The sequence below is a fragment of the Podarcis cretensis genome, assembly GCF_951804945.1.
Source record: "Podarcis cretensis genome assembly, chromosome: 4".
In the NCBI taxonomy this organism is placed as follows: domain Eukaryota; kingdom Metazoa; phylum Chordata; class Lepidosauria; order Squamata; family Lacertidae; genus Podarcis; species Podarcis cretensis.
The window spans coordinates 24,040,062-24,064,963 of NC_137173.1; the positions used below are offsets into that span (position 1 = coordinate 24,040,062).

General features: G+C 42.7%; 1 protein-coding gene and 1 pseudogene across 4 annotated transcripts in view; both read left to right on the plus strand.

Annotated features, from left to right (window-relative positions):
- Nucleotides 1–1,564: 1,564 nt before the first annotated feature.
- On the plus strand, nt 1,565–3,967 carry LOC307215439 (disintegrin and metalloproteinase domain-containing protein 20 pseudogene; annotated as a pseudogene). The gene has a single exon. The product of its transcript is annotated as a disintegrin and metalloproteinase domain-containing protein 20 pseudogene (transcript).
- A 347-nt stretch (nt 3,968–4,314) lies between these two features.
- The window catches only part of PARP4 (poly(ADP-ribose) polymerase family member 4), a 54,715-nt gene continuing 34,127 nt past the window's right edge, over nt 4,315–24,902 (plus strand). For 2 of the 3 annotated variants that reach the window (XM_079973263.1, XM_079973262.1), the window contains exons 1-14: nt 11,677–11,813; nt 12,162–12,390; nt 13,970–14,063; nt 14,638–14,710; nt 14,886–14,993; nt 15,885–16,034; nt 16,500–16,637; nt 17,162–17,332; nt 18,522–18,673; nt 19,453–19,590; nt 20,498–20,596; nt 21,666–21,858; nt 22,550–22,694; nt 23,304–23,428. In XM_079973263.1, the coding sequence (XP_079829389.1) occupies nt 11,682–11,813; nt 12,162–12,390; nt 13,970–14,063; nt 14,638–14,710; nt 14,886–14,993; nt 15,885–16,034; nt 16,500–16,637; nt 17,162–17,332; nt 18,522–18,673; nt 19,453–19,590; nt 20,498–20,596; nt 21,666–21,858; nt 22,550–22,694; nt 23,304–23,428 (1,947 nt within the window). In that variant the 5' untranslated portion in view covers nt 11,677–11,681. Of the gene's footprint in view, nt 5,080–11,676; nt 11,814–12,161; nt 12,391–13,969; nt 14,064–14,637; nt 14,711–14,885; nt 14,994–15,884; nt 16,035–16,499; nt 16,638–17,161; nt 17,333–18,521; nt 18,674–19,452; nt 19,591–20,497; nt 20,597–21,665; nt 21,859–22,549; nt 22,695–23,303; nt 23,429–24,902 lie in introns of those variants that run through there. The other variant, XM_079973261.1, reaches the window with a different exon arrangement.

Genomic DNA, 24,902 nt, shown 5'->3' on the forward strand with positions numbered 1-24,902 from the left:
CTTATTGGATCATTCTTTGTCTAGCTCCTTCCCTTTGACCTTACCGCCTTGGGTGACCCTGCTGGGAGTACGATATTCCTGACGGCTTCGTTCACAGGGGTCATAGGAACATGCAAGCCCACTCACCACGACAAGGTGATGATCCAGCAAGTGGAGACCCTTTCCCCCCCTTCCCCGTTTTGTTCTGTGGTGATTGTGTAATGTTTGGGATCTTTTCTAGATGCCCACCTTCAGCTGGTTCCCACTACTGTGCTATTCAATACCCCTCCCTTATTAAATAAATAGAGACCACATCTCCACCAAGCTGTAGTTGTTGAGAGGAGGGTGTGCATTAGCAACTAGGCTTGATCATCAATCATAATTTTTCTGAGCAACCTTCAGGAATGTGAATTAACTAAAAACAGAATGGGTGTGGTGGCACATTTAAAGATTTGGATTAATGGCACGAGCTTCCACAGCAGGGGGGCACAGAGAGATGGTAAGGCAACAACACCCCCCGTGCCTTTATATAGGGGTCCCCACATACTGGATCATAATATCTGAGGTTACTAGTGCAACAAACCAGATTGTGCCTGGAAACAGTCCCCTAGTCTTCACCCTTTGCCCACTCAGAATCCTGTTTCTCTTCATTCACTGCCAAAGTAAATAAATGAGTGAAAAATGTCCTAACCGTTCCTAGCATGTTTGTAAGGTGTGCACTTAATTTAGAATAAGCTCTAGCAAACATTAGGTACTAGCGGGGAGTGCCCAGCACTATTTTGTACACATGGTGAACAATTTTGTACACTATTTTGTACACATGGTGAAAATTATGAAAAAATTAAGGTATGTACTTTAATTTAAGGCATATGTACTTTTTTCTATTCCATTGCTAGTATGTGATAATTCAATTAGTGCTTAAATGTATGCAAAGTGTCCTTTTCACAGTAGCATATGAGCATTACTGAAATGACCCTGACAACTGATCATAATCACCATCCATCTGGTGGTCTTTCTAAGTCCTCAAAATCATAAAAAGGTAAAGGTACCCCTGCCCGTACGGGCCAGTCTTGACAGACTCTGGGGTTGTGCGCCCATCTCACTTAAGAGGCCAGGGGCCAGCGCTGTCCGGAGACACTTCCGGGTCACGTGGCCAGCGTGACATCGCTGCTCTGGCGAGCCAGAGCCGCACACGGAAACGCCGTTTACCTTCCCGCTGGTAAGCGGTCCCTATTTATCTACTTGCACCCGGAGGTGCTTTCGAACTGCTAGGTTGGCAGGCGCTGGGACCGAGCAGCGGGAGCGCACCCCGCCGCAGGGATTCGAACCGCCGACCTTTCGATCGGCAAGTCCTAGGCGCTGAGGCTTTAACCCACAGCGCCACCTGCGTCCCTCCTCAAAATCATATGGCAAAGCAAAAACTGTTAAGTCTATAAGGTGCTATTAGACTCTTTCTAACTTTTCTTCCTGCTGCCCTGTCAGCCAGTCACCTCCCAGAAGCCTTTTCCTTCCTATGCCATTCTATTCAATTTTTATATTCCAAGCTCCACCCACATTCCACAGGGAAATCTATTTACTGTTGCTATGTTCAGAATCCTCTGCCTCTTTTAAGTGGCATACAGGCTCCCTCCCACCTATCTGCTAAACTGACAAAGGGCTTCCCTTTCCGAGATGAGATGCCAGATTTGATGCTTCATGGTTCCTGCTCCATCTTTCTGGGAAGATGACTGGTACTATGGTATGGCTACTTGTGATGCTTTTAAATAATCTCCTGGCTGAGACTAGTGGCCAGACACCACCACAGGGCTTTAGGTATGCCTCTTATGAGGTGACCATCCCAAGGAAACTGAGCATCCGATATGGACAAGAGGAAATCCAGGATGTCAGCTACCTACTGCGGATTGAGGGGAAGAGCCAAGTGGTGCATCTCAGACAGAAGAAGGGCATTGTTCCTAAACACTTTCCCATCTTCACGTACAATGAGGGGAACCTCCAGGTTGACTATCCTTTCATCAGGGACGATTGTTTCTACAGTGGCTTCATACAGGGCTATCCTAACTCTTCAGCCACCATCACCACTTGCTCAGGAGGACTCAAGGGCGTGTTCCAATTAGAAAACAAGACGTTTGAAATTCACCCTGCCCAGGCATCTGCTACCTTTCAACATGTGGTGTATCAGCTGAGTGTAGACGAAGATGTCATGCGCATGAGGTGCGGGTTGACGGAGAAAGAGCAAAGTCATCAAGAGGCCATGATCCGGGAGGCAGAGCGTGTTGTAGTACAAAGTGCTCCGGCGGGACACTGGTGGCCACACATCAGATACGCAAAGGTGGCAGTTGTGGTGTCACATGAACAATATGCTAAGTTTAATAATAACGAAACTGATACTGCTTTGACTATTTTCTACGTCATTCATACTGCAAATGAATTCTACGAGCCACTTGGTCTTCACATCTCTCTTGTGGGGCTGGAGATATGGTCAGAAAAGGACCTAATAACAATTAGCGACAAAATTGGGGCCACACTTTATGCTTTTAATGCATGGAGACGGGACACGTTACTTACACATTTAAAGAATGATGTTGCTCACTTATTTGCGCACGAGGATTTTGGACAGAGAATTGGATTGGCGTATGTAAACACTATTTGTTCTGATCATTGGGCATCCGTTGTCCAAACATTAAAGTATATAGATTTGAACATATTGTCTGTAACATTTGCCCATGAATTAGGCCATTCTATTGGTTTGGGACATGATGATGCACCAGATTGTAAATGTGATAGGCGTAGATGCATTATGTATGCTACTGCGGTAAACACTGATAAGTTTAGCAATTGCAGTTATGCAGAGTATTACGCAAACAGGAACAAGGGTTGCTTGTTAATTCCTCCAGACCCTGATCAAATATACAAGTTTGAAGTCTGTGGGAACAAAGTAGTGGAAAAAGGAGAGCAATGTGATTGTGGTACCAATAGTCAGTGTGAATTAGATCCCTGCTGCCAGCCTAATTGCATGTTGCGTCCAGGTGCCAATTGTGCTTCTGGACAGTGCTGTGTCAAGTGTCAGTACCATGCAGCCGGATACACTTGCAGAGGGAATATCAGTGTCTGTGATCTTGCAGAGTACTGCAGTGGGGCTTCAGAGCAGTGTCCTGAGGATGTTTATGTGCAAGATGGTGCCCCATGCAGTGATGGTGCCTATTGCTATCATGGTCATTGTACTACTCACAATGCGCAGTGCAAAGCGATCTTTGGCAAGGATGCAACAGTTGGTGCAGAGAGTTGTTACAAAATACTGAATGCTCAAGGTGATCGCTTTGGCAACTGTGGTTTTAGGCGTGGTAGATATGTGAAATGTAGTGCTAATAATACTCTGTGTGGCCGAATCCATTGTGATAATATTCGTGGATTACCTTCTTTGGCAGAACACAGCACCCTAATTCAAACATTTGTTGGTGATACTAAGTGTTGGAGTACAGACTACCACAAAGGACTGGGGAGAGGTGATATTGGAGCAGTGAAAGACGGGACTCCTTGTGGCACGGGTATGATGTGTATTGATGCAGAATGCAAGAACGTGTCCCTCTTGAAGTATGATTGTAATGTCTCAATGTGCAATAACAGGGGAATATGCAACAACCACAAACACTGCCATTGCAATTATGGCTGGGCCCCTCCTAACTGCCTAAAGGAAGGTTATGGTGGCAGCATTGAAAGTGGACCAACTGCAAAAGACTGGAGTGGTATCGTTATGGGAACTTTTGTAGGAAGCGTATTATTTGTTTCTGTTGCAACTCTTGGTGTTAGTATGGCTTTGTATTACAGGATTGTGCTGAGAAACCACCTTCGAAGATTAAGTACCAGAGTCAGCGTTGGAGAAGAAACCTCAATAGATCACAAAAGCTTGTAGAGTGTTGTATCTGAGAGTGTTATATAACATATAGTGGAATTCATAAGCTTTGAATAAAGGTGTTGTTTTTTGAGAAAACCTGCTTGTTAATTCAGTCTGTATCATACATAAATAACTGATTCATCCACAAACAAAAAACGTTTGCTGTATGTTAGGTCTGTCTTTGTGCTTTAACAGAATTATTTTTTTCTATCCTAGAGTGGGGGCTGGAGAAAATCCACAAATTAAACAGGAGGACTCCATACCTATAGAAACCAATTTAAGAAATTGTATTTTTTAAAATGCTTCAGTTGTACAGGGATAGGATCATACCCAAATCCTCTAATTTTCACAGTTATTATGCTAGCAAAGGTAAGGGTACCCCTGACTGTTAGGTCCAGTGGCGGTTGACTCTGGTATATACTGTACTGTATAGTAAATTCACACTAGTCCAGCAAACAACATTGCAAAAGTGAAAGCGATAGCAGTGACAGCACAAAATGTTAATGTTGAAATGAAACAGCCTACCATTATATTTAACGATCACAAACGACAGAGTTTAAGCACCGATTGTGCAAATACTAAATACACAGCGCTCGCGTAACTTGAAAAGTCCAGATATTCTGCCCCAAAGGCTTGTTTATTCGGGTGTAAATCAAATGCCCGGCAATAAAGCTGATAATGTCCAGTTTGCAAAATTGCATGCTTTTCTTAAGCACTTAAATAAGAGGCAGTTGGGAGCCTTCTGATCTCTGCCTTAGCAGATTGTCCCAAAGTGATTAGCTCTTTCAGTGCAGCCCTGGTCAGCTGCCCGAGGCTCCCGCCACACAGCCTTAAGCTCCAGCTGCTGCTCTCATCATGACCCAGCAGCGATGAAAACATTAATCCAAGTTCAGATCCTGGCCCTTCCATTGCTTTTGCTTCGTTGATGCGGTCCAGTGCTGACTCCTGATTGGAGGCCGGCTTTCCCCCTCCCTCCGGCAGCGAGGTTGCAGCGGCCCCTCCTGGTATCCGGCGCAACCTCGGGGGCGTGAGCCTTGTCAGAACCAGGAAGCGAGCTGCTGCCAGGGCTGGGGCGACGGGTAGCAAGCAGGCAAGGTGCTCTTCGGATTTCCTGCCTCGTCCTCGTTGCTGATTTCCAGGCGGAGCAGATCAGTTAACGGTGCCGTCTGACAGAGGAAGAAGGGTTGCCAACTTTCCTGCCCGGCAAGGTTCCTGTGCCTTTTATTTACTGGTTGTTGCATGACAGCAGGCACCGCTTTCGCTTTCGTTGCAGGCCGGCGGGGGGGGGGCAGGGAAGGGGAAAGGAAAAAAAGCCCCACCCACGGAGATTTTGCTCCTTGTCCCGCAGTTGTATTAAAGGCACAGGGATAAGGGCGCTGGCAGCTTTGTGAACGTGTGAAAGGGTCCTGTTTTCCCTCTCGGGGTTGCATTTTCTTCTGTTTCGGGTCAGGCGGTAGCGCAGGGATAGGGAACCTGCCGACTTATGTTAGGAGGGGCTGAGTGCCCACCTGCTCTCCCTGGCTCTGTCTAGCAGATTCGGAATGAAATGTCTCATTCAACAGCAGTTGTTTTAAATTACTTCCTTTTGACTCCCGAGTGCTCAGAAAACCCTGTCAAAATCTTTCTACAATTTCTACTTTTAGTGGGGGCAGCTGTCCCCCCTGCCCATGCTCACCATGTAGCTGAACTAGAACTCCCACCATACCTAACTTTGCAGCAGAACTTATTCCTCCAAAATTTTACTGTAAGCTGTATTTCATTAAAAAAACTATAATGCATATATACACACACACACACACACACTGACCAAACTGCGGGAGGCAGTGGAAGACAGGAGTGCCTGGCGTGCTATGGTCCATGGGGTCACGAAGAGTCAGACACGACTAAACGACTAAACAACAACAACAACAACAATATACACACACACAGAGACGCAGGTGGCGCTGTGGGTTAAACCTCAGAGCCTAGGACTTGCCAATCAGAAGGTCGGCGGTTCGAATCCCCACGATGGGGTGAGCTCCCGTTGCTCGGTCCCTGCTCCTGCCAACCTAGCAGTTTGAAAGCACGTTAAAGTGCAAGTAGATAAATAGGTACCGCTCCGGCAGGATGGTAAACGGCATTTCCGTGCGCTGCTCTGGTTTGCCAGAAGCGGCTTAGTCATGCTGGCCACATGACCTGGAAGCTGTACGCTGGCTCCCTCGGCCAATAAAGCAAGATGAGCGCCGCTACCCCAGAGTCGGTCATGACTGGACCTTATGGTCAGGGGTCCCTTTACATTTTCTCATATATATATGAGAAAATGTGTATATATATATCCCAAATGTGTATATATATATCCCACTGTGTATATATATATCCCAAACCCTCGAAGCAGTTTACAAGAATAAAATCAGCACGAAAAAGTGCAACCATAATTTAAAACATACAAAAACTGAAAAACACAATAGAATAGTGTAAAACAAATTAAAATTCAGAAATTGACAGAGTGTTGCTTTCTGCTTAGAAATGCATCTCTTTATGTTGCTTCCTTTGTAAGATGTATTTCAAAAACGTGGGTGTGATGTGGTTGTAGCTGGCCTGTGGGCTTGCTGAACTACAACCCCCGTCATTCCTGGTTATTAGCTCTGCTTGCTGGGGCTGATGGGAGCTGAAGTTCAGCTGCCCAAAGGTTTCCCATCCCTGATTTAAAGTACAGTAAATGACATATAGACAGTTTTACACCAGAAATGTTTAAGTCTTATGGGAGCAGACTGCAGCATAAGTTTGTTCAGGGCTATTTCTAGAAATTTTGGGAGCTAATTAGCTCCAAGGAAATTTGTTCTAAATTTAATGTTTGTATTGTTCTGCTGTTTCGTTTGCTGCTTTAGGTGGAAGGGCAGGATAGAAAATAAATAATCTTTTTCTACAAATAAAGGTTGGTGCTCACACATTGAGATCCAAGGTATTTCTTTGAGCTACATGAAGCTACATGAGGATAGATTATCTAGGGACAATCTCATTGCAGGCCATTTTGGACTTTACTTACAGCCCAATTGTCTGCCTAGGTACTTGGAAAAAAGCTGCACTTTATGTTGTTGTTTAGTCGTTTAGTCGTGTCCGACTCTTCGTGACCCCATGGACCAGAGCACGCCAGGCACTTCTGTCTTCCACTGCCTCCCGGAGTTTGGTCAGACTCATGTTTGTAGCTTCGAAGACACTATCCAACCATCTCGTCCTCTGTCGTCCCCTTCTCCTTGTGCCCTCCATCTTTCCCAACATCAGGGTCTTTTCCAGGGAGTCTTCTCTTCTCATGAGATGGCCAAAGTATTGGAGCCTCAGCTTCACGATCTGTCCTTCCAGTGAGCACTCAGGGCTGATTTCCTTAAGAATGGATCGGTTTGTTCTTCTTGCAGTCCATGGGACTCTCAAGAGTCTCCTCCAGCACCATATTTCAAAAGAATCAATTCTTCGGCGATCTGCCTTCTGTATGGTCCAGCTCTCACTTCCATACATCACTACTGGGAAAACCATAGCTTTTACTATACGGACCTTTGTTGGCAAGGTGATGTCTCTACTTTTTAAGATGCTGTCTAGGTTTGTCATTGCTTTCCTCCCAAGAAGCAGGCGTCTCTTAATTTCGTGGCTGCTGTCACCATCTGCAGTGATCATGGAGCCCAAGAAAGTAAAATCTCTCACTGCCTCCATTTCTTCTCCTTCTATTTGCCAGGAGGTGATGGGACCAGTGGCCATGATCTTCGTTTTTTTGATGTTGAGCTTCAGACCATATTTTGCGCTCTCCTCTTTCACCCTCAATAAAAGGTTCTTTAATTCCTCCTCACTTTCTGCCATCAATGTTGTGTCATCTGCATATCTGAGGTTGTTGATGTTTCTTCTGGCAATCTTAATTCCGGCTTCGGATTCATCCAGCCCAGCCTTTCGCATGATGAATTCTGCATATAAGTTAAATAAGCAGGGAGACAATATACAGCCTTGTCGTACTCCTTTCCCAATTTTGAACCAATCAGTTGTTCCATATCCAGTTCTAACTGTAGCTTCTTGTCCCACATAGAGATTTCTCAGGAGACAGATGAGGTGATCAGGCACTCCCATTTCTTTAAGAGCTTGCCATAGTTTGCTGTGGTCGACACAGTCAAAGGCTTTTGCATAGTCAATGAAGCAGAAGTAGATGTCTTTCTGGAACTCTCTAGCTTTCTCCATAATCCAGCGCATGTTTGCAATTTGGTCTCTGGTTCCTCTGCCTCTTCTAAATCCAGCTTGCACTTCTGGGAGTTCTCGGTCCACATACTGCTTGAGCCTTCCTTGTAGAATTTTAAGCATAACCTTGCTAGCATGTGAAATGAGTGAAATTGTGCGGTAGTTGGAGCATTCTTTGGCACTGCCCTTCTTTGGGATTGGGATATAGACTGATCTTCTCCAATCCTCTGGCCACTGCTGAGTTTTCCAAACTTGCTGGCATATTGAGTGTAGCACCTTAACAGCATCATCTTTTAAAATTTTAAATAGTTCAGCTGGAATACCATCACTTCCACTGGCCTTGTTACTTGCAGTGCTTTTTAAGGCCCATTTGACTTCACTCTCCAGGATGTCTGGCTCAAGGTCAGCAACTCCACTACCTGGGGTGTACGAGACATCCATATCTTTCTGGTATAATTCCTCTGTGTATTCTTGCCACCTCTTCTTGATGTCTTCTGCTTCTGTTAGGTCCTTACCACTTTTGTCCTTTATTATGGTAATCTTTGAACGAAATGTTCCTTTCATATCTCCAATTTTCTTGAACAGATCTCTGGTTCTTCCCATTCTGTTGTTTTCCTCTATTTCTTTGCATTGCTCATTTAAGAAGGCCTTCTTATCTCTCCTTGCTATTTTTTGGAAATCTGCATTCAATTTCCTGTATCTTTCTCTATCTCCCTCACATTTTGCTTGCCTTCTCTCCCCCGCTATTTGTAAGGCCTCTTTGGACAGCCACTTTGCTTTCTTGCATTTCCTTTTCATTGGGATGGTTTTCATTGCTGCCTCCTGTATAATGTTGCGAGCCTCCATCCATAGTTCTTCAGGCACTCTGTCCAGCAGATCTAAATCCTTAAACCTGTTCCTCACTTCCACTGTGTATTCATAAGGGATTTGATTTAGATTGTATCTTACCGGCCCAGTGGTTTTTCCTACTTTCTTCAGTTTAAGCTTGAATTTTGCTATAAGAAGCTGATGATCTGAGCCACAGTCAGCTCCAGGTCTTGTTTTTGCTGACTGTATCGAGCTTCTCCATCTTTGGCTGCAGAGAATATAATCAATCTGATTTCGATGCTGCCCATCTGGTGATGTCCACGTGTAGAGTCGTCTCTTGTGTTGTTGGAAAAGTGTGTTTGTGATGACCAGCTTGTTCTCTTGACAGAACTCTATTAGCCTTTGCCCTGCTTCATTTTGCTCTCCAAGGCCAAACTTGCCAGTTGTTCCTTTTATCTCTTGGTTCCCTACTTTAGCATTCCAATCTCCTATAATGAGAAGAACATCCTTCTTTGGTGTCACTTCTATAAGGTGTTGTAAGTCTTCATAGAATTGGTCAATTTCAATTTCTTCCGCACCAGTAGTTGGTGCATAAACTTGGATTACTGTTATGTTAAAAGGTCTGCCTTGGATTCGTATCGAGATCATTCTATCATTTTTGAGATTGCATCCCAGTACAGCTTTTGCCACTCTTTTGTTGACTATGAGGGCCACTCCATTTCTTTTGCGGGTTTCTTGCCCACAGTAGTAGATATGATGGTCATCCGAACTGAATTCACCCATTCCCGTCTATTTTAGCTCACTGATGCCCAGGATGTCAATATTTATTCTTGCCATCTCATTTTTGACCACATCCAACTTACCCAGGTTCATGGTTCTTACATTCCAGGTTGCTATGCAATATTTTTCTTTACAGCATTGGACTTTCCTTTCGCTTCCAGGCACTTTATACTCCATTTTAAAATAGCCTGTAAACCGGTTTTTGAAGGGGATGGCTCTTTTGGTTAGTTATATTAGAAAAATTGTTCACTGGTCCTCTCACAGTGTAAAACTGTATCTTAGCAACTGTAGTATGTGAATTGCTGTAGTTTGTGTCCTGCATGGAGTCTTTTGTGTAAAAGTGCATGCATTTATATGCATAGGTACTAGAAACAAGAAGCACCCACAATTCTCTCACACACCTGTACATGCTTACCTGGAAGTAAGTTGCATTAAATTCAGTGTAGTTTACTTCTGAGTCAACATTTGTCGGACTGCATTGCTGGGGGGGGGCAGGAACCCACTTTCCACCTATGGTCATATAACGTAGTTTTCAGAGGACTAGCTGGATTGCAGTGCAAGCATCGAAAAGTATTCTAGCACCACAAAGACTAGCACACTTACATAATTTTTCGTAGACCAGAATCTACTACATGATTAGATATCTGAGGCATTATCCTAAGCTGACAGGTATATCTGGTGGGGTTGGTTGCAAGCAGCGAAGTGAGAGAGAAATGAAATGCACACATGATCTACTGTGACAGTTATGGTAAGGCATAGGTTTGGTGACATCCATAATCTTGATTCAAGCCACAGGTGATAGATTTAAACTTCCTTGAATGTTGTAACTCAGCCATTTCATGCTGGGCTCCCCCTTTCCAGTTCCTTCGTGCAGCAATAGCCATTTGTCAACAGTGTCCTGGGAGGTTTAAATATATTTCCATTAGTTTTTGAAAATTCTGGTTTCAACTGCATGTACATTTGTTTGTTTGTTTACAAAAGTATTTCTGTACCACCACATCATAAAATATCACGATTAAAACAATACAGATAATCATTAAATGGCTGGCTGACCAAAATAAATAAAATTAAATGGCTGAAAATTCCTGTCAGCATAATAAAGTATTAGAGAGATTCCTGAAAGTCCACAGTGAGGAAGATGCCTGCACAATCTGTGCTAGAAGAGTGTTCCACAGCATGTGACCAGCAATACTAAATTTGTGTCCATTTATTATTATGTCTTCTGTAGAACACAGAAGGGCTTTGCTGGTATAGATCACACTGGAATACCAGCAGGTGAACAAGACCTTGATGTTGTGGCTGACGCATTTAGGTTCTGTGATTAGGGCACAGAGTTGACAGCTGGGTTTGTTGAAGGGTCTGAACTCAGATTTTCAGATTTTTACATTATGAGAAAAGCGGAGTGGGGGAAGGAGTATCTCCTCTTTTCTTCCCTTTGAGTAGGACCTCAGGATGGGTTTACTTTTTCCTGTGCAAACCAGGCCATTGTCAGATTATGCTTTGGAGAGCAGGAGACTAATGTGGACTAGTAAAAAAGCTTTAATTAATGTCAGGTTTGGATGTTTCCCATATAGAATTTCTATGATAAAGATGTCATGGAGGATAGGGACCTAGAAACAGATTAAGAGGAAATGACAGGTTCGTCATGAATGGGTGTTGTGGGTGTTGTTCGGTAACTTGAAAACCATATCTCCTTTACCTATAGAAAGATTCTGGGACACTGAGGTCCAGCACTGAGGACCTTCTGGCAGTTCCCTCACTGCGTGAGGTGAGGTTACAGGGAACCAGGCAGAGGGCCTTCTCGGTAGTGGCACCCGCCCTGTGGAATGCCCTCCCATCTGATGTCAAGGCAGTAAACAACTATCATACTTTTAAAAGACATCTGAAGGCAGCCCTGTTTAGGGAAGCTTTTAATGTTTAATGTTGTACTGTGTTTTTAGTATTCGGTTGGGAGCCGCCCAGAGTGGCTAGGGAAACCCAGTCAGATGGGCGGGGTGTAAATAATAAATTATTATTATTATTTTGCAGGATGACGGTGAAAATTTTTGCAAACTGCGTATTCTTCGTGAAAGTGAAAAAATTATCCGTTGTGGAAAAGAGCAGACTAAATGGCTGCATTAAAGAAAATGGTGGGCAAATTAAATTTGTGTTAAATCATGGGGTAAGTTTTAAATGTTTAGTTCTTTGTTGTAAACAGAGGTGTAAAGCAATGTAGCACTTTACGCTCTGGCTGCTACTGCATTATTGAAGGGATCTTATTGATCATTATTGATGGGATCTTATATATTTTGCTTATATGTGGCCTTAGGAGGATATGTGCCTCAACGGGGGGCCAGGGAGGGGATTCTGAGGATGCCTCTATTACTTGGGTTTGGTATGACACCGAGTAATGGCCTTGGTAGGTAGCGTAGTGACTGTTGCCTCAAGATTCTTTTTGTGTGTAGACCCACAATATGTTCCTTAGTATGAACAGTTCATTTTCTAAACTGAACCCCTCATTACATTTTAGTGTACTCACGTAGTCACTGATGACACTACTGCACTCAGCTCCATTCATCTGAAAGCCATCAAGAAATATCAGCTGCCCATTGTAGGTACTGATTTCATATGGAACTCAATTAAAGAAAGAAGACTTTTACAGGCTGATGACTACGAAGCCCAGCAGTCATGGAGGGAAAATTCTCATGGACTAGAGTCCTCCTCGGAAGACGAGTTGCTGTCGGAACACTCCTCTGGAGGTAGAGCATTTTGAAGTCTATTAAACTGGAATAAGATTGTGCAAATTTGTTTCTGTTTGCTCAACTTATTCACATTGCAAAAAAAAAAAAAAAAAAGGATTTTGGGTTGCAGAATTTCTGTACTAGTAAATAGAAAGCTGAAGCTGGGTAGGGGCCATAGCTCAGTGTTAGAGTGCATGTTTTATGTGTAAAAGGTCTCAAGTTCCATCACTGGCATTTCCAGGTAAGGCTAGAATGATTGGAGGGTGGCAACATGAGAATGGGCCTTCTCTGCAGTGGCTCCCTGTCTGTGGAATACTCTCCCCATGGAAGTTCACCTTCATTATGCACCTTTAGGCGCCAGACAAAAACATTCCTTTTTAACCAGGCCTTTGGTTGATTCAGTTTAAATCCTATGCCCTTTTAAAATATGTTTTTTTTGGGAGGGGGGCTATTGCGTTGTTGTTTTTATTGGGGGGGTATTTTGTGGTTTTATATCTTGATTTTATTCTGTGAACCGCCCTGAGATATAGGTATATATATAGGTATAGGTATATATATTCAATAAATAATAATAGTAATCCTAGAGAGTCATTCAGTATAGGCAACACTGAGCTTGATGGAATAAGGAAGTGGCTTGGTGTCAGGTTGTTTTCTTTGTTCCTAAGAGTACCCTGTTAACAATTAGGCACCAGGCAGAAACATTCCTCTTCTCCCAGGCCTTTGGCTAATTCTGTAGTATATGGCCTGTTGAACTGTGTGTGTGTGGATAATACTTCTCTTTGTTATTACATTATGTATTTTTGTGTTTTTATACAGGCGGTGACCATTTTGCGCAGGGTTCTGTTTCCGGTCCCCATGCGCAGTGGAGTGCGCATAAGCCTGCTCCGCCCTGCCCTCTTCCACCTCCAGTCTGGCCGACCCCTGTTCTGCCCTGCCCCACTTCTGCCCCTGTTCTGCCATTTTCTGGGTCCAAAAGGACCCAGGCATCGGCAGCCACACATCAATTGGACACACACAAAATGGCCACCGCTTGTATTTTAAACCGCCCTGTCATTCCCGGATGAAGGACAGTATAGAAATTTAATAAAATAAATATTTAATATCTCTAGTGGCAATAGGCTTAAACACAATACAGATGAAAAGCCAAGGAAATAAGAAAGTGGTCTAATCTTTTCTTTTGTTTGTAAAGTTGCATGGACAGCTGTTGTTTCGTTGGAGGGCAGAAGGGAAAGAGTAGGTTTACTGCAAATGGCAGGATCTGTCTACTGTTGCAGGAAGATAATGTGTCTTGGCAGTGGTTGAGGGAAAATGGCAGCCCACATCTGGTTAAACCCTAAAATTAGGTGGGATCCAAGTGCTGAGCTGTATGTTGGTGCCGGGGAACAAACCAAGTAGCTTGCTGTCTACAGGGTAGTTTGGTGGGCTGAAGCGAAGCAAAATCATGTACCGTAATACATCTCTCACCGAAAACTGCCTTTCAGATTCTTACTATCTTTCTTGATTTTTGAGATTTATTAGTTGCGGTTCATATACATGAATGCTAATTCAAAAAGCAGCTGGTGGGCATAAGGAAAATAACTACTGTCTTAATAAATAGTTTACGAAGATGACCACCTAGAAAAGAGGACTCCTGGAAAGAATGAATGGAACAGCAGCAAGGCTCAGGACAACAGCAGTGTGGGTGAGCTAAGGTAATTTTCTTGGCTTCTCTGGCTTCTATTTTTCTCAATTAAAGAAGAACAGACATTCTCTCCCTTTGGAGAGGGATTTGGCACTCGGGGTAGAGCAAATGCTTTGGAGGGAGAACATCCAAGGTTCCCTACAGCTGCTCTGTTATTAGAATTGGCAGGATCAAACAGGTTTGTGACTGGCCCAAGATCACCTCCTGAGCTTCATGGCTGAGTTGGGATTTTAATCCTGGTCCTAGTTAAACACTTTAACCACAACACTACTCAGTATTAAGGTACTTTTCATATGGAACCCTTGGCATATTTAAATAAGCAAGCAAAATGCAAAAAGCAATCTGCCTTTGTTTGTTAGCACTTTTAAGCAAAATAAAACTCAATCACACTCTTGTTCCTATGCAAGCCTTTACCACTGACTTTTGAAAGAGTTCAGAAGTCTTATATGTTTCCATTAGGTAGCTGACTTTAATATTGTAGGCTTACAGTTTACTCAGAAGGGAATCCTGGTGGGATGGACTGCAGCCTCAGTTGCATTCAGTAATAAAGAGTCTGGTGTTGCTGTTTTTTTTATTGGTTCCAGATCAAATAATGATGAAAATGTTCCTTATTTCCCTGAAGGCTTTGTGGTTGCAAAGTATGATGTCCTTGAACAGGTAAGAACTTCAATATTGCTGATGGTGTTAAATGGCTTTTGTTTGACTTTTTAATTATTTTGTGAAGCTATGCCGCTTTGGTTAGTTTAGTCAGGTTAAAAACTTAATCGAATAAATGAGTCTGATAATGCCTAACAAATAGAAATGCACTTAAACACCTTTTTCCCCACCCCAGGTTACGGCACCTGGCAGGTATGTGGTGGTTGAACTTCAGTGCTCTCAGCAGCACTGTGATTATCCTTTCTGCATAAGCACATGCTACAGTCAGCTGGATGGGAAAGAGGTAAGTTGGGGTGGTTGTTATGATCATGCATTAGTTTGTTTCTTTGATGTTGTGAATGCTCTTGAATGAGAGAGGTTTTGTACGTTGTGTTATGCTCTTGCTTAATATTCTGGATTTTCTTTCCCCCCCCTTCTTTTGTTTTAAGTAACAATAATAATAAATGTTAATTTTATTTTACTCTGGGTGGCTTCCAAAGTATATAAAAGCACTAATAAAACATTGCACATTAAAAAGCTTCCCTGTACAGGGCTGCCTTCAGATGTCTTCTAAAGGTTATATAGTTACTCATCTCCTTGACAACTGATGGGAGGCTGTTCCACAGGGTGGGTGCTACCCCCTCTGAACTGATTCCCTGTAGGTTCACTTCTCACAGTGAGAAAACTGCTAGAAGGGAACTGCCAGATCTTTGTGTCCTGGTTGAATGATGAGGATGGAGGCGCTCCTTCAGGTATATAGGGCCGAGGTCATTCAGTGCCAAAGCTTTGAATTGTGCTAGGAAACGTGACCTTACACCAAGTCAGATCATTGGCCTGTCCAACACTGTATTGCCCACACTGACTGGCAATGGGTCTCCAGGATTTCACACGAGGGACCTTTCCAGTCACGAGCATAAGCCTGTCTAGCAGCCGATAGGGCCGCCTTTTCTATCCTGTGACCTAAGAACTGTCGCAGAACAATTCCCAGGGTTTGCTGCTTGCAATCACATTTGGAGCAGGTTTGTGTGTCTTCTCAAACCCACAGTTGGGTGCCTCACAGCACAAGGAAAACTAGAATTTAAGTTTGTCTCAATGCCAGGATAATTTATGAGAAATGTCTCTGTTTTTGTGATTCTCTTCCCCCCTCCCCTTAAAAAATAATAATACTTGAATTGGGACACTCTTTTGTTCTCAGTTCAAGAAACGATTTATACCAGCAAGGACTTCTGAAGAGGCTAGAATAGTCTATGAGATTCGTACTGCAAATCTGAAAAATGAGAATTACCAGTTCAAAGAAGATTTTCCCCATGAAGTTGAATATCTAGCTTCAGAAAAGCTGCAAGAGGTTAGTGTAATTTTTTAAAGGATTCAGTTTTCTGTGTTTTTAGCAGTTCTGTAAGTCGCCTTGAGTCCCATCATGGAAAAAGGCAGAGTATAAATAAATATATAAGAAGAAGAACAACAACAACAACACAAAGTCAGATTCTGATTTGCTTCCCCCCCTGATGTGGCAAAATCACATGAGGGGAAGGAGCCAAACAGGCCCTTAAGAGCAGCATGCATCAGTATGGCAATCATTCAATTTAAACCAAAAGTTATTGCTAGTTAAGGTTTAATGTGGCATATGAACTGGGATGTTAATTCATAGAATCATAGGCTTGGCTGCTTCTGTTCCTATTTTTAAAAATATTCTCTGAAGAGAAATGTCAGTTATTGAAATTCACGACATGTTCTCTGTTAGCTCTGTTTTTAAACCGCTATTTACCATTGAGCACTTGTGGGTGGCCTGATCGCATTGGTATGTTTGCAGGTGCTTATAGCAGAAGCCACGAATTCCAGCTCTTTGCCTGAAACAGTCAGCAAGTTTGTGGAACTGATCTGGATTGAAGCACTTGGACACCTGACTCCGCTGCTGGCTAAACCAGTAACCGAACTCAGCCTCAACGATGTAAGGCAATCCCACTTGCAGACATTGGCTCACTCAGAGCGTTTAATTCCCTTGAATGCCAACAGAAATACAGTGCCAAGCAAATGCGCTTTCTGTTTATGGATTGTGACAGCCAGTGTTGCTGTGATAGGTTTGTCATTAAACGTGTTAATGGTTTATTTCTATGAAGGCAAGGGACGCACCTCTCTCTCTTTCCTTTCTGTTCTGGCTACAGCCTCCGTAAGTGCATGTCCTGCTATGTGGAAGTCATTCTCTTGTGGTGGAATCCCTTGTAGCTGTGCCCCCCCCCCCCAATCCTGCAAACTGTAGTGTAACCTCCACCAAACTACAGTTCTCAGTACCCTTAATAAACTACAATTCCCAGGATTCTTTGAGGCAGGCAGGAATGTGTTTTAAATATATGGGATGTATATGCACCCTTAGCCCTCCTTGTCTGTCTCTCTTCACATTTGTCTGAGTCTTTAAAAAAAAAGAAGGCGGCAAGAAAGAAAATAACACATTTTTACACCACATTTTCTTAAAAGGTGAGCAGAGCAGAAGGTATTTTGCTCCGAGCAAGGAAGGCACTGGATGAATTGGAATCTCCGAAAGAGAAAATGGAGATAATGTCAGAGTTTTATAAAATCATACCTCACAAAATTATGGATTATGACGTAACCAGAAAGTTGTTATCTACCAAGCACAGTCTCTGTCAGGTAACGTTGTTGAATCTGACCTTTGCTTTCAGTGTATCCTATGTATAACCAGAGTTTGAGTGTGTTGTGCTCAGGTGGGGAACCTGTAGCCTTCCAGATGTTTGTTTAATTGCATTATTTCAAAAATGCATGTACCGCTTAATTACAGTTGTCTCTAAGAGGTGCACGGATGACTCAGCAAAATTAAAAATGTGGTAAAACTATAAAATTAATTTTAAAAGCCTGATGGAATAAATTTCACCCCTCAAATGAGCAGAAAATATGATTCTATCCTCTTTGAACAATAGAGAGTTCTTATGCTCCAGAATTCCTGTGGGCTTTGGTCCAGAACACAGATTTGAAAGTATTTGCCAAGAGGGAAAACATTTATGTCATCATAATGGTGTTTGTCTGGTGCTCCTTTGAGCATTTCTTGGAGGGTCCTGTTGGCTTGTAATAATATATATATATTTTTTACACCCTGCCCATGTGACTGGATTTCCCCAGCCACTCTGGGCAGCTTACAGCATATATGAAAAATGTGTGTACATCACACAGAAACAGTTCTGGCACTATATTTGGTGCCCAAGCATCATTTGGGGGAGGCCTACAAATTTGCAGGAAAAAAAAAAAACCTTGCCGCCTGAGTTCCATGATCCTATCCCATATATTCAATCTTTTGAGTCACAAAATGAAAATTTCTATTTTAATTATGAAATTTACATTTCTGAAATTTGCTCCGTGTTGTCACTGGGGATTTTCTCAGTTGAAGAAGAGTCCTATGGAGCTTGCTGACTATTTTGTGGGTGTTTGGTTGTTCAGTTGATGATTTGATTTTTTCCACCCCCAAATGCAGAAGTGGACAAGTTTGACAGGTGGCCTCTTTTGCTCACAGGGATCTTCTGAAGCCCCTTTCAAAGTGTTGTCTTGCTCAGCACTTTGGGGGAGGGCTTTGCAGGTATTGCTGATTGGTGGTGTCTGCAAGTTGCCTCCAAGTTTTGACTTGAGTTCATTAGCCCTGAGGGTCAGAGGCACCCAATCCCTGATCTTAACAGATTTAAAAAATATTATTTGTTGCATATATTTCCTCTGAGGTAAGCTGCTCTCGGGCCTACAGACAGTGAGCAGAATGTAAATTATAATAAACAAATAAAAGCTTTGTTTTGGAAATACAAACACTGAATGTTGCTATATATATATATTTTTATAGCTAATCAGGGACATGCTGAACGTTCACGAAACAAACATGTCAATTCCTAACCCACCGTCCCTTTCCAAGTACCGAGCTCTGAGATGCAGGATATGTCCTGTCTTTGGAGAAGAGTTTCAGGATATTGAAGAAAAGATGGACCAATATACTGGGTGAGTTTCAGTTGTGATGTGTAATTTCTGGGTTGTACTACCCAGATTCAGTAATCATTTTTTAATGCCGTAATATAATTTTGAAGGACCTCAAAGAATCTTTTCTTAAACACTGACATAGGTGGAAGATTCAAAACATTTATAAAACCCATGTTAATAGGAAAAGACATTTACTCTAAGAGCCCGGTTTCAAAGGCCTCTGCGTTTAACTTCAGAGAAAAGCTCTGTTCACACTAAACTTCACTAAATTTGTATAGAACTCTAAGACATGGTTTACAACAAACTGTGAGTCATCTCACAGACATGCAAACAAGTTATGGCTAGTATCTTATGCTTTGGTTGTGTGACAAATGTCTTGGTGCTCCCCTAAAACATAGTTAATCAGTCAAACCATAGTTAAAACAAACCATCATTCATAAGCCATCAACAAACTGGATTAGTGCATTCAAACAAATCAAGCTTTGACTAATAAACCGTGGATTACTGTTTGTGTGAACCAGACCGCTGTGAAGAACATTAGACTACTGGAAACAAATACAGACAGATAGAAACACACAAACATTCTGGGTGAGAACTATAGCTCTACAAAATCTTGTTAGACATGAAATATGTAACATGTATAAATCACGTGTTCCTCTAAGGAGAACCTCGGACATATTCAATGCTTGTGGCAAAATGTTCAATCTCATTTAGTGACTGTGGCCAGAATAAATTTGGGGTCTTAAACTGGGAAAAAATGCATTTTGGGAACATTCTATTCATTTTAAATTTTCTTGCAGTGAACATCCCGTAGAAGTTTTGGAGATCTATAGAGTAGGCAGAATGATGGAAGTAGCGGCTTTCGAGAGCCATCTTGGCAATGTCCAGTCATTATACCACGCTTCGTCTGTTCACAACTTCGTTGGAATCCTCTCCCGGTAACAACTTGCGTCATGGTCTGTCTTAGCTTTGCAGGTGGTTTTCTGCTGCGCATGAGAGGCAAGAAGACAACAGAGCCATTCGGCCAAAGGCTCGGTTATCTTTCAATGACAATGGCCGAATTTGGACAGTCCAATTCTACCTTAACGTTAGGATATGCACAAACCACATGCACCCACATGCACATCCTTGTTACTGCTTCCTCTTCTGTCTGCGCAGGCTGTGAAGCAAACCCAAAGGCTTCCCATTAATGTCCAAAGAGGGAACTGTGGTTTACTGACATCCCTGTGCAGGCAATGGGTGTCTGCAAGCTGTAAGTGGGAAAGTTTGGGTGCAGTGGGGCAGTCCATCTCTACAGTCCTCATCCATTGATGGTGAAGAATGAGGGAGATAACTAGATTCCACACAACCTGGGCTCCTTTGTGTCTGTTTATCCCTTCCCCCTTCCCTTTCCCAATATTGATACACTTATTACTAGTGTAGAAAAGCTGTGTGTCTTCACGTCAAGGTGCTTTTCCTCAGAGGTGGGGAACCTGAGGCCTAGGGACTGGGTACAGCTCTCCAGTTCTCTGCCTCTCTAGCCCTTGGAACTTTTTCCAGGCCTCATTCCTCCTCACTGAGCCAAACCCCTCACCACCCCATCTCTGCACCTTCCTGCTTTTGCCTTGCCAGATTGTGTCCTTGCACTGTGGCAATGCCTCTTGCTTGCCTGGACAGAGGATGGAGAGATTTGGGTATGTGCTTAGAAACCTCCCGGCTTTTGCATGGCTCAAATACATACAAGAGCTCTGTCGTCTTTTGCCTCTGGCCTTCCTGCCACTGCCTTGCGGCCTATGAGGGAATGTGTCCCTCAAGCGAAAAAGAAAGATTCTCCACATTTACTGTGTAAATCTTCTGCTTTTCTAGAGGACTGCTCTTGCCAAAGATTGTCGTTGAAGAGCATGGCGTAGAAAGAACGGATTGTGGGCACTTGGGCAGCGGCATCTATTTCAGCGACTCCGTAAGGTAATAACAGTAATAACAGTTGAGATCTTATCATTCATTGCCTGATGGGGAGTGCTATGTGTGTTGCTCCTATTGTTGTTGTTATCACTATTAATTAATTAAACTTGAATACCGCCCTTCACCCGAGGATCACAGGGCAGTTCACAACATAAAAATACAAAATGAGAACACAGAATACATAACAAAACAAGCACAAACCAATAACAAACACATTTAAAAGGGCATAGAATATTAATCAGCCAATGGCCCTTGTTGAAGAGAAACATTTTCATTTCTCCTAAAGATATGTAATGAAGGTGCCAGGTGAATTTCCCTGAGGAGACCATTCCACAAATGGGGAGACGCCCCAGAACAGACCCGTCCTCATGATGCCGCCCTCTGGACCTCTTGCTTCTGAGTAAACTTAAGTGCCACTTCACATGCTTTCCCCCACAGAGATATCCCTTTTGAGAACCAGAGTGGAGTATTGGACTTGGGCTGCATACATAGCAAACACTGAAAGCACATGATTTCCCCTAGAGATTCCTGGGAACTGTAGTTTGCTAAGGATGCTGGGAATTGCAACTCTGTGAGGGGCAGCGTGAGACCAGTGACATTAAATTTGCGTCCATTATTTTGCCTTATGTGGAATGCAGAATGGCATATGTACCACACTGGAAGGTGCGTTGATGAGTGAACCCTTGATGTTGTGACTAGCACTATAAAGTCCTGCAGATGAGTTGGCATTTGGGTTTGTTGTAGGGTCTGGACCATAATAAACTTAGGCTGCATACACGTCATACACTTAAAGTCCATTTAAAGCATGCATCTTCCACAAAGAATCCTGGGGACTGTAGTTCCTCAAAAGTGCTGGGAATTCTAGCTCTGTGAGGGGTAAACTATGGTTCCCAGGATTCTTTGGGTGAAAGTTAAGTGCTTTAAATGGTTGTTATGTATACAGCTTTGGGCTGATGTGGCAAGAGCCGCAAACCCCACATGCCTTTTTCTGTTGGTTAAACTCAAGCTATGGCAAGTACTTAAAATATTTGTCCGAGTATAACCAACCAGCTTCTTCTTCTTTGTTTAACAGTGCATGCATCAATTACTCTTGGCCAAACAGAACAGATGGAACCCGGTTACTGCTGATTTGCGATGTAGCCCTTGGAAAGTGTTTTGAAACAGGTCACATGGACAGTTCGTTAACCGCAGCACCGGCAGGCTATGACAGCGTGCATGGACTTGCCAGGAAAAAGGGGAAACTGAGAAAGGGAAGAGACTTCAAGGTACTGGTTCAGGCTATGTTGTGGTGTTGCCCTCTGTTGTCTTTTAAAGGCATAATATGCCTTGATAAGCTATGCCTCTGAAAATGTTGATTGTTTATTGATTTAGAGCACTTGTACCCTGCTCTTCAGCCAAAGCGACTCCCTGAGCAGCTTACATGCAATCAAAACGAGACAGTGTCTACCAACTATCTAAAAGAAAAAGGGGGGAAAGCATGACACAAAAGGGAAGAGGGACTGGGAGGGAAGAGGAAAATCAAAATCACAACTAAAGCACACCAGTTTCTAAACATCCCTGACATAAACCCTCCAGCCCAAGGGGTCGTATTCGATGTAATCCCTACTCAGAGTAGACCCACTGAAATAAATAGACACAACTATCTGAGAGCCATTAATTTTAATGGGTATATTTTGAGTAGAATGCAGTTGGATACAACCCTAGGCCTCAGCTCTGTGTCTTATACATACCTCTCCACAATCCAGCTTGCCACCTAAGTCTGTTGCCTTTTTTGTTCCTCAGTGAGTTGTAAGTAGCTGCTGTGGAACTTTCTCTAGCTAAATTGACCTTTTGCCGTTGCCTGCTTTCAAAAGCTTCCTAAGTGAGGAGGCGACGAATCGGCTTCGCTCACTAATGCATCAGTTGCTCTTGTAAAGCTCTTAACATTTACTTCTTGTTTTCTTTTGTTTTCATAAGGATGACGAATTTGTGGTGTACAGAGCTAGTCAGGTCAAAATAAAATATGTGGTTAAGTTTTCCCTCGCCGGTGACAAAGTGAAGGAGTTCCATCCTGAAATTCAGGATGTGCTGCCTTCCCTAGAGCATCAGCCACAGCCCGAAGGTGAGAAATTCTTACCTAAAATTGTCTGTTTCTTTGGTGTATTCTGTAATTGGAGTTTGAAACTGAAGCCTAACCCATTTCCTTGGTGTGGAGCTATAAAGAGTATGCCAAGGGAAACCCATGCAAGAATGAGGAGGCCAAGGTGACTCCTGTTCCCTTCATAAGATCACATCTTTTATTCCCATACAGATCCTACCTATGCTCTACTTTTCTTTTCTCTGTTCCATATTTCAAAAAGTGAAAATCCAGACACAAAAGTTGTGCCCCAGTTTTTTTGTAAACACCCAAGCCATAGGATGGCTTATCCAATGGGCTTTTGGTCTGATCTAGCAGGAATTGTTAATGCTTTTATTCTCTCTCTCCATTTTTATTACATGAATACAGGTGCATATGAGCATATTTTGTTACTTCTTTCCTTGCTTTTAGGTAGCAGAACTAACATTTGTCATCAAGGCCAGGCAAGATAGTTGCTTACAGAGAGTTTTTTGTTTTCGTTTTTTTTACACTTTTAATGCTGAAAATTACTCTGAACCTTTACAATAAAAGGGGTTTGCCTTCAATAAATCATCTCTCTCCCCCACCCCACCCTGCCTCTTAATATTTCTCTAGATTATCAAATGCCAAGTAAAAATCTGCTGAATAATGTGACTGCTGGTCTTCTGGACAGATCTGGAAACCCAATTCCTCTCAAAGGTCTTCATGTCAAGGGACGAATAGTAGACTTTGTAGCAGAGGTAATGCCAAGGCATTCATATTTCTTTTCTAGGGATGTTAAATATTTCCTTGTGGGTTTTTATTTTATGTTTATTTATTTTTACAAAGTGTAAAACAAATCTGTAGACAAATCGTAGCCCTGATTAACGTTGCCTTTAAATATTCAGTGAGTTAGGTGTGTTATATCAGCAGACTCTCAATTTTTAAATTAAAACTTTGATTTTTTTTTCAGGGGACAGTAGGGGCAACACAAATACATTTATTTGTTTCTTTGTTTATGTGTCTCTTCCTACACACCCTTCCTAAGGTGCTGAAGCAACTAAAAATCTGGTGGGAATCAATAAGTAGTGAGCCTTCTGAATGGCAAAGAAATAATGAAACCCCCAGTACTGACTAGGATGCTGCCATTAAGGCTGTGTACACACTATACCTTTAAAGCACATTTGAAGCACATTCTTTCCCTCAAAGAATTCTGGGTACTGTAGTTCATTAAGGGTTGCTGGGAACTGTAACTCTATGAGGGGTGAACTACAGTGCCCAGAATTCTTTGGAAATAATGTATGTTGAATGTGCTTTAAAGGTATAGAACATTTAAATGGTGTTTCCGTGCACTCTGGCTTCCATCACAGAGTTCTATTGCACCAGAAGCAGTTTAGCCATGTTGGCCACATGACCCAGAAAGCTGTCTGTGGACAAACGCCAGCTCCCTTGGCCTGAATAGTGAGATGAGTACCATACACCATAGTCAAATTTGACTGGACTTAACCGTCCATGGGTCCTTTACCTTTTCACTTTTTACATCTGCAAAGGAAGCAGACAACATTTTGAGTTTGGAGAACGGCTGAGAAAGACAGCAGAACCACGTTTGAGCTCTTTGGGTATTAAATATTTATCTGATGCAGAAGCAATGGATATTGCTTACTGTTGGAGTGTTTTAAGTGTTGCCTCTATATGTGCTCAACTTGTATATTTGTAAATAAATACAAATACTGTGTTGTAAAACATCAGTAATCTCCCAATGGCCTCCTCCTAAAGGGAACCAAACCTGGGTATGTGTCAGAAAAGTGGAAAGTGTCAATCACTTCTCCTACCTGGGCAGTTATCTTTTCACAAGGGCTGACATTGATGTTGAAATCCAGCATCACCTGAGCTCTGTGAGTGCAGCTTTCTTCCGATTGAAGCACAGAGTGTTTGAGGGACATTCACAGGGAAACCAAAATGCTTGTTTACAAAGCTATTGTACTACCAAACTTACTGTATGCTTGTGAAACGTGGACCACTTATAAATGCCATCTCCAGCTCCTTGAAATATTCCATCAAATGGTGTCTCCAAAAAAATTAGCATATCACTTGGGAAGACAGGTGAACTAATGCCAGTGTACTGGAAGAAGCAAAGATCACCAGTATCAAAGCAATGTTTCCTCAACATCAACTTCGTTTGACTGGTCATGTCGTTTGGATGTCTGATTATTATCCTCCAAAGTAACCATTCTG